This window comes from Brachycentrus maculatus, unplaced genomic scaffold (assembly GCF_059751285.1).
Source record: "Brachycentrus maculatus isolate JH-2025_06_01 unplaced genomic scaffold, ASM5975128v1 h1tg000236l, whole genome shotgun sequence".
Lineage (NCBI taxonomy): Eukaryota > Metazoa > Arthropoda > Insecta > Trichoptera > Brachycentridae > Brachycentrus > Brachycentrus maculatus.
This window is the reverse complement of record NW_028280987.1, coordinates 444921-455056: the sequence shown is the minus strand read 5'-3', so window position 1 is coordinate 455056 and position 10136 is coordinate 444921. Positions and strand designations below refer to the sequence as shown.

Genomic DNA, 10136 nt, shown 5'->3' with positions numbered 1-10136 from the left:
AAATTCTATTTAAGGTTTATTTGAAAAATTTAAAACATGAAATACAATGTTTTATTATCAAAAACCAAGATACATCGTAATTTTTTGTATGTTTTATCTTAATTTTATTTTATATACATTTTTACATTGTATTTTTTATAGCCCTGGTTAAAATCATAAATGAAAATTATCTATAAATTGTATGTACAGTGGAACCTCTCATAGCGAACACCTCTCACAACGAGTAATTCACATAGCGACCAAAACAAAATGTGAACAAGTTACAGGACAAAGGGCAAGTCCCTTATTCAAAACATATATTTTTCGCTTAATGAATAAGATTCTGGAACAAATTATGCTCGTTATGAGAGGTTAAACTGTATATGTGAATACAGAATATAAATATTACACATATACCCATTTTTTAAACAGCATTTTTTAAACAGGCATTGGCATATATTTTCAATTGTCTGGCGTTATGCGAAAAATGAAACAAGTCCAAAAAAACTATTACCATGGTTGTTATAAGATTCATCAAAAGTCCAAGAAATCAATTGAATTATTATTATTATTATCATTTTTTTTAAACCCTTATTCGCACCCCAATGGTGCATAGGGCACTGCGTTATATAAACGCAGTGTTATATTGATCTTTTACACATGAAGGAAAGGTGATCAGCCCATTGCTTTAAGTACCAGTCCAGGGTAATATTGAATAAATATTACAGTGAAAAAATTACTTATATTTATTTTACCCCCCTTGGGAATCGAACCCGGGACCTCCAGAACGGTAGCCGAGCGTGCTGACTATTACACTACGGAGGCGGACGGCATTGAATTAATACGCGTAATAAATGAATTTTGATTTGGAAGTAGTTTGTCGTTGAATGGTAAGATCGAGGGATAAGATCGATGTAGAGGACATCATGGATCGCGCGGCAAAACTCAAATGGTAGTAAGCAGGACATATAGCGAGACGGGACCCTACAAGATGGACCCCAAGAATTCTACGATGGAGACCTTGGGAGAGCAGAAGAGGTGTCGGAAGACCCCAAAAGAGATGGTCCGACGACATAACCGCTATGTGGGAATGAAGATTCCGCGTTATCGGGATTAATGTTTTACATTTGAATCAACAGATCTACCGCGTTATACGGGGGACCACCGTTATAGGAAAAACTACTGTAAACGTTATAGGGGAAAACTTTATACGAGGTTATAGGGGGGTTTTGAGGGGAAGCATGAATGTGGAAGAGCCGAAGACAGATCTCTCTGCCTACCCCTGCGGCAAGCGGCGTGATAGATTGTTGGTTTATAGTAATTATTCAAAATAATAATTAGATTGATTCACAGCATATTGGTTTAATTTGTATTGATGGACTTTTTTCTTTCGCTTAAAGTCATCCAATTTTGTCGAAATTTCGCCATTTTGAAGAAAACAGTATGTAAAAATAATACGAGATTCGGATCTAGCATACGTCCAAATAAAAGAGTCCCCGCTGAATAAAACCCATTCTCAATCCAACATGGATGACTGTTGCGAACTCACACGTACTGAGTCATGAGATTGGGATTTCAAAAAGTTGTGGAGTATGGCCATCAATCATGGGTAAAATGATGAATGTTACACGCGTATAAAGGAATCACTCAAACCAGCCCATGACGGATCGTAAGCCCCGTAAATCCCCAGACTTAAATATTATTTTTTAATTAATATTTTTTCCTTAGTGAAATCTTAAAATCTACTGTGACACGTGTTTGAAAATGATGCGGAATACATCGAAACACGTGACACAGTAGATTTTAAGAAATAGTGGTATTTACTAGGTAAAACATTAATTAAAAATGTATAGATTTTGTATAGATTTAGTCCGCCTCCGTAGTGTAATGGTCAGCACGTTCGGCTACTGTTCTGGAGGTCCCGGGTTCGATCCCCGGGGGGGGGGGGGTCAAATAAATATAAGTGATTGTTTCACTGTAATATTTATTCAATATTACCCTGGACTGGTACCTGAAGCGGAGGGCTGATCACCTTTCCTTCATATGTAAACGATCAAGATAACACTGAGTTTATATGAAGCAGTGCCCTATGTACCATTGGGGTGCGGATAAGGGTTTTATTATTATTATTATAGATTTTACTACAAAGTGACTGCCGAATCAATTGACGAAATTAAATATTCTTCTTCATCTATGTTGAGATGTCGAAATGTACAAATATATCAGATTTGTGAACGAGGATTTGGACACACAGAAGATTGTTATAACATTTACTTATTTAAAATTTATTTAAAGCATTTTTATGAATTTTCAATGACCACATCCGTTTGATTTAAAAAAAAACAACTTAGTTTAAACTAAACTTTTACGATTTGCACTTTTATTTAGGTATATTTATACTGAATTAAACACTAGTTTATTAAAACTATATTTATATCTTATTCACTGCACGAAAGCGTTTCTTTTCTCAGCTCCCTGCCTGTACACATCCAAGTAACCACCAATTGTTTATATTTTTCTAATCACTTTGTTCATTATAATTGTTTGAGATGGATTCCATCTTTACTATTGGCTAGACTGCAGGCCAGACGCTGTAACAAAAGAAAATGAAAAATTAATTTTGGTATAGTTGGGTATGTTTTCTAGGGATGGAAAGATTGATTAAGATATACAAATGGGAGCGAATGCTGAGGACAGAGTGAATGGTGCATTGAAATCAGTTGAAGCAAATAAAAACGTAACAGCGAAAGCCAAACTGGCAGTGAAGGTGAGGTGAAGCATAGAGTTGGCAAAAGAAAGATGAAAGTAGACTAAATGAAGTTATGCGTTCTCTCAGTGCTGCAAGACCATGTATGGTAGATGTTCCAATGGTGATATAAGGAAAGGGTGCAAGGCTGAGATGAGCAGTATCCAGCAAACTAAGGAAGGAGGTTTGGGATGGTTTGGGAAGGATGAAAGTAGACTGGATGCAGTCGGGATGCCATCTCTCAGTGCGGCAAGACCATGTATGGTAGATGTTCCAATGGTGATATAAGGAAAGGGTGCAAGGCTGAGATGAGCAGTATCCATCAAACTAAGGAAGGAGGTTTGGGATGGTTTGGGAAGGATGAAAGTAGACTGGACGCAGTCGGGATGCCATCTCTCAGTGCGGCAAGACCATGTATGGTAGATGTTCCAATGGTGATATAAGGAAAGGGTGCAAGGCTGAGATAAGCACTATCCAGCAAACTAAGGAAGGAGGTTTGGGATGGTTTGGGAAGGATGAAAGTAGACTGGATGCAGTCGGGATGCCATCTCTCAGTACGGCAAGACCATGTATGGTAGATGTTCCAATGGTGATATAAGGAAAGGGTGCAAGGCTGAGATAAGCACTATCCAGCAAACTAAGGAAGGAGGTTTGGGATGGTTTGGGAAGGATGAAAGTAGACTGGATGCAGTCGGGATGCCATCTCTCAGTGCGGCAAGACCATGTATGGTAGATGTTCCAATGGTGATATAAGGAAAGGGTGCAAGGCTGAGATAAGCATTATCCATCAAACCAAGGAAGGTGTGTTGAGATGGTTTGGACGTGTGGAACGAAGAAGGGAAGAAAGAACGGTAAAGCAAATTTATGAGGCAAATGCAGTTGGAAATGAAAAAAAAGAGGGAAACCGAGGAAAAACTGGCATAATCAAGTACTTCCAGTCAGAAGTGGGGATAATCGGAGGGTAAATAAGAGAAGATGCATTCATGTGGAAGAGGCAATGACAGATTGATGTGGCATTCCTCTCTTACTACCCCTGCAAAGAAGCAGCTTGATGGTTATTTAAAAACTGTAAATAATTAGATGTTTTCTTCACTCGTCTCATCTGCTTCCAAGAGTAGATGTATGAATGTGTAAGAGGTGAAAATGTTTGCAAAGACAGAGTTTTGTATAACAGAGTAGCGTTAATTTCTATCTGCCTACTCCTGCAGAGAAGTAGCGAAGAGGTGAGTTATATATCAAGTGCAACGACTGCTAGGTCACTGATTTCAAAACGTCATGGTAATCTGTTTGTCGACTTACGTTAATAGTCCAGCGGGTCCGGGGTCTGCCGGCTGGTACCAGGAGTATTGCGGCACGTAGCCGGGGTGGTGCGCGGGCTGCGGGGGTCCCAGCGGGCCCCCCAGGGGCGGAGCGCCCCCCGGGCCGCCGCCACCCGCACCGGGCTTCATGTCCCAACCGGGCGCGCCCCCCTGTAACAAGGAAATCAGAACGTTAGTGTCGAGGAATGCAAGGTATAATGAGAGATGGGTAGAAGAGTCTGGGAGTGGAAGGTAGGAGTGTTCAAGGTTAGGAGTGGAGGAATTGGAAGAGATGAGGATAGTTGAGAAGGGTAGGAAAGAGTCTCTGAGATGGTTTGGTCATGTGACAATAATGGATAGAGCAGTGTGTGATAGAGTATGACCAAGATTGCGTGCATTGCTAGAAGCCAGGGTTAGGAATGGATAAAATCAGGAGGGATGAGGATAGTTGAGAATATTAAGAAGAGGTTTCTAAGATGGTTTGGTCATGTGAACATAATAGACAGAGCAAAGTGTGATGGAGTATAACCAAGAGTCTACATAGCATGTTTGTCTAGAGAAAGCAGTGTGGGTGAGAATAGTTGAAAAGATTAGGTAAGAGTCCGGGAGTGGAAGGTAGGAGTATTCAAGGTTAGGAGTGGAGGAATTGGAAGAGATGAGGATAGTTGAGAAGGATGGGAAAGAGTCTCTGAGATGGTTTGGTCATGTAAAAATAATGGATAGAGAAGAATGTGATAGAGTATGGCCAAGAGTTTACATAGCATGTATAGCTAGAAGCTAGGATAGTTTTCTACGGTTTTTTTAGAATGGGGAAAGCAGTTAGGGTGAGAATAGTTGAAAAGATTAGGAAAGGGTCTCCAAGATGGTTTGGTCATGTGAAAATAATGGATTATGAAGAATGTAATAGAGTATGACCAAGAGTTTACATAGCTTGTAAGGCTAGAAGCTAGGATGTATGCCAAAGTAAGGAATGGAAAAATCAGAAGGGATATGCAGTTAGGATGGGTATAGTTGGAAAGAAAAAGGAAGGATCTAGAGATGCTTAGAAGATGGTTTGGTTACATCTTGGCCAATGTGTCAATAGAACAAGAGATGGATAGAAGAGTCTGTGACTAGAAAGACAGTTTGCTAGGGTTAAGAATGCAGTAATTAAAAGGTATGAGTATAGTTGAGAAGCTTAGAAAAGAATCTCTAAGATGGTTTGGTCATGTGAAAATAATGGATAAAGCAGTATGTGATACAGTATGACCAAGAGTCTATATAGCATGTGTGGCTAGAAGCTGGGACTGTATGCCAGGATTAGGAGTAGAGAAGTCAGAAGGAATGAGTATAGTTGAGAAGATTAGGAAAGGACCATCTAAGATGGTCTAATTTTAATTACATATAAGATAAATAAATTTCTTGAATGTTTTTCGCATAAACTTTGTGGCACATTTTATAAACTTTATAAAAAAAAACAACTTTGTTTTAACCACTTTTTATTGGTACGCATTTTCCAACCGGTTTCGACAAGAACCTTGTCATCATCAGGGTTTATGTACTAACATTAAGGAGTTTTTTCCCGTTTTTTAAATCACATTTTCATATGGTGTACGGAGTGCGTGGAAGTTATTGGTATCGTAAGGGAAGGGTAATTATCCATAACCTAACCAACTGAGTATTTCAATGTTTTAGAATTAGTACATGATGATGACAAGGTTCATGTTGAAACCGGTTGGAAAAAGTGTACCAATAAAAAGTGGTTAAAATAAAGTTATTTTATTTTATAAAGTTTAATAAATAAATAAGCTCCTTTTCATCGTTTAGTGATCTTCGAATAACGTTTCCATATCTGTGTTGAACTCACAGCCCTGTTTTGTTCTTCAATAACTAACGTGTTAGTTTACATGGTAATCTAATGTTAATCTAGTTATAGTTATTTTAATTTGACAAACATACGAAAAGTAATTGTACATAAATATTTATAAAAAAGTAAAACTAACCAAAAAGGAAGGATAATGCTGGTTGTAGGACCCCCCAGCAGGCTTGAACAAGAAAATACATATGTTAATTAGCATAAATCATTCATTTATAAACACAAATAGAACTACAACATTTTGAGTGTGTCCAAATACTTGTTCACAAAATCTAGATAATCTCCAATTACAGGAGTTGTTTTCATATTATTCTCATCAAAGATTGAATTACCAACTATCAATTTTACCCAAATTGATAGTTGGTAATTCAGCCCAGATTGAAAGTTAAGAATTTTACAAAGATTGAAAGTTAAGAGTTTAACTCAGATTGATAGTCAAGAATTTAACCCAGATTGACAGTTAAGAATTTAACCTAGATTAAAAGTTAAGAATTTAACCCAGACTGAATGTCAAGAATTAAACCTAGATAGTTTGTTGGGAATCTAACCTTAATTGAGAGTTAAAAATTTAACCTAGATTGACAGTTAAGAATTTAACCCAGATAGTTTGTTGGGAATCTAACCTCAATTGAAACTAAGAATTTAACCCAATTGACAGTTAAAAATTTAACCCAGATTGATAGTTATAATTTAACCCAGATTGACAGTTAAGAATGTAACCCAGATTGCTGGTTGGTAATGTAATGTATGGATATTCACCTTTACGTCCCACGGCACCGGCGGCGGCCCCTTGACGTCCCAGGGCGCGGGCGGGGAGAGGCCGGGGGAGAGCTCGCTGACGGGCGTGGACGAGGGCGTGGGCGAGTGGGTGCCCGCCTGCCCGGCAGGCCCCGACGCACCGCCCAGGTACTGGTTGGGCGAGTGCTGCGACCCGCTGCTGCTGCCGCCACCTATAGACGATAATTCACAACAATTAGTTCATCGTGTTGTAACGAAAAGCCACACGATCAAACCCAAAGGTAGACGACCAGAGATATGGTCTGACAGCTGGGAATCGATGGCGCAGTAGGACGATCCCTCTTAAAACCAGACTACAAGGCCAACCAAGACGTAGTAGGAGAATATGAAGAATAAGAAGACTAAGAAGACTAAGAAGAATAAGAAGACTAAGAAGACTAAGAAGAATAAGAAGACTAAGAAGACTAAGAGCACTAAGAAGACTAAGAAGACTAAGAAGACTAAGAAGACTAAGAAGACTAAGAAGACTAAGAAGAATAAGAAGAAAAAGAAGAATAAGCAGACTAAGAAGACTAAGAAGACTAAGAAGAATAAGAAGAACAAGAAGACCAAGAAGAATAAGATGAACAAGAAGAACAAGAAGAACAAGAAGAATAAGAATAATTAGAAGAATAAAAAGAATATAATTGAAAATGTGGAGGTCCTCACCAAAAAGATACATTTCCAATATTGCACAAAATATCATTTAAATGCAAATCTGTTATGTTGACTGTATTCTATCAAAATCTTTATTGAAGTTGCGACAAAACGTGACCAATCCTGTGTTAAACCAATATGAAATCATTAAATCGCACCAAAACGTAGCAATTTTACAAGCTAGAATTCCTGATTACTTGAAATCATTTATAATGGAAATGTAACGTTTTGGTGAAGACCTCCACATATGCACAAGAGAATGTGGCTCTGACAAAGAGATATGCAGAGAAGCTCAAGTGCTTATCACAGCCTTACACACTTTTCTTATATCACCATTGGATCATCTGCTGTACATGGTGTTGCCGCACTGAGAGATGGCATCCCGACTGCATCCAGTCTACTCTCATCCTTCCCAAACCATCCCAACCCGCCTTCCTTAGTTTCCTGGATAGTGCTCATCTCAGCCTTGCACCCTTTCCTTATATCACCATTGGAACATCTACCATACATGGTCTTGCCGCACTGAGAGATGGCATCCCGACTGCATCCAGTCTACTCTCATCCTTCCCAAACCATCCCAACCCGCCTTCCTTAGTTTCCTGGATAGTGCTCATCTCAGCCTTGCACCCTTTCCTTATATCACCATTGGAACATCTACCACACATGGTCTTGCCGCACTGAGAGATGGCATTCCGACTGCATCCAGTGTACTTTCATCCTTCCTTTGCTTGCCAACTCCATGTCTCACTTGAATAAGTATCCTTACCGTGCATTATCTGCGTGGAGTTGGGTGAGCCCCCCGGAGGCTGGAGCCCCAGCGGGTGTCCCAGGCCTCCCGGACCGGCCGGACCCCCTCCAGGTCCCGATTGAGCCGCCTTCATCATCTTCTTGTATTTACTTCTTCTGTTTTGAAACCAGATTTTGACCTGAAACGAGAAAAATGACAAATTATTATTATTTATTATTTAATTCATTTGTTGACTTAAGCCTTTTTCAACCATAAATTTTCCTTCAAATATGTCTTTCTCTCTAACCCTTATCCGCACCCTGATGATGCATAGGGCACTGCATCATATAAACGCAGTGTTATCTTGATCGTTAACACATGAAGGAAAGGTGATTAGCCCTCCGCTTCAGGTACCAGTCAGAGTAATATTGTTTTTCGAGTTTTTTTCATGTTATTTTTTGACATCTCATCAAAGATGTAGAAGAATGATGTCTTTAGTGAAGTTCTAGTGATTTGTTTCTAAATTGGTTCATATGGTATATATAGAACTTCCAAGAATTTGAGTAGTGTGCTTGTCAATAATAGGTAGAATTGGTGAATGTTACACGTGTGTAAAGTGATCACTTAACCCGCCTATGATAGACCATAATCCCTGTAAATACAAAGACTTCCATATTCTTCTTCATTCATGTTGACAAGTCAATATTTTCCATCTCTCATTCACAGCTATCTGTGACTCTTTCAATGATGTCATCCCAATCACCTCAGCATGACGTCATTAAGACTTGACGTACACGACAGGGTAGCTATTTTCAATGGCTTTGATTATTTTTATCAATAAAGTAAGGGTTGTTTCTTCACCGGTAATTATTTCACTCGGTTGGACTTCAGCTGAAGGGTGTAATACAAATATCCCAGCGTATTTGTAATACACAATTGCCATATTATTACCAGACGAGTGGGCCTTTAAAGAAGCTAATTTTCAATGGAGATGATATTACAAGTACACATATACATGTCGCTCACTCCTTTCAAGAACGTCATAAATCAAAAAACTTGATTTTTCAGGAGAACGTTTTTAAAGTTTAAAAATATAATACAATGTATTAAAAATAAATATCAAGGCACTTATTGAACTTTTTACTGTGCAACAGATCTTTTTAGGTAAAACCTGAAGGTTTTTTCTTCATTTGAAAAATATTTAGTATATATACAATAAAAAAATAATTAAACAATACTTTTTATTCAAAATGCAAAAACAACACTTTCTGCCCTGTAGCGGGTAAATATTAAGTTAAAAATATGCCGCTTTTGCTGGGATATAGTACATTTTCTGGGCATTCGGACAACATGCACAACTGAAAATGGACGATTTTTGATTTATGACGTTCTTGAAAGGAGTGTGCGATATATCAACTAAATTATGTACAACATTTGGAGTGTGTCCAAATGCTTGTTCGCAAATCTGGATTTTCTCCAATTAAATGCCCAGACTTCCATATTCTTCTTCATCTTTGATGAGACGTCAAGAAAATAATATGAAATTTATGAACTTCGTACATATAATAATAATAATAATAATAATAAAACCCTTATCCGCACCCCAATGGTGCATAGGGCACTGTGTCATATTAACGCAGTGTTATCTTAATCGTTTACACATGAAGGAAAGGTGATCAGCCCTCCGCTTCAGGTACCAGTCCATAGTAATATTGAATAAATATTACAGTGAAAAAATCACTTATATTTATTTTACCCCCCTTGGGAATCGAACCCGGGACCTCCAGAACGGTAGCCGAGCGTGCTGACCATTACACTACGGAGGCGGACTCGTACATATAATCAACTTTTTTTATTTTACAACATTTTGAGTGTGTCCAAATACTTGTCCACAAATCTGGATAATCTCCAATTATAGGAGTTATTTTTCATATTATTTTTTGACATCTCATCAAAGATGAAGAAGAATATGGAAGTCTGGGCGTTTACGGGGTTTACGACCGTCATAGGCTGGTTTAATTGATCACTTTACACACGTGTAACATTCGCCAATTCTACCCATGATTGACAACCACACTACTTAAATTCTTGGAAATT

General features: G+C 38.4%; 1 protein-coding gene across 2 annotated transcripts in view; it reads right to left on the bottom strand.

The window, feature by feature from the left end:
- Positions 1-1926: 1926 nt before the first annotated feature.
- Positions 1927-10136, bottom strand: part of LOC148306600 (uncharacterized) — a 127356-nt gene continuing 119146 nt past the window's right edge. For both annotated transcript variants that reach the window (XM_088264713.1, XM_088264714.1), the window contains exons 4-8: positions 8079-8238; positions 6638-6828; positions 6006-6047; positions 4025-4194; positions 1927-2570 (exon numbers count right to left, since the gene is read on the bottom strand). In XM_088264713.1, coding sequence (XP_088120839.1) covers positions 2552-2570; positions 4025-4194; positions 6006-6047; positions 6638-6828; positions 8079-8238 — 582 coding nt within the window. In that variant the 3' untranslated portion in view covers positions 1927-2551. The remainder of the gene's footprint in view (positions 2571-4024; positions 4195-6005; positions 6048-6637; positions 6829-8078; positions 8239-10136) is intronic.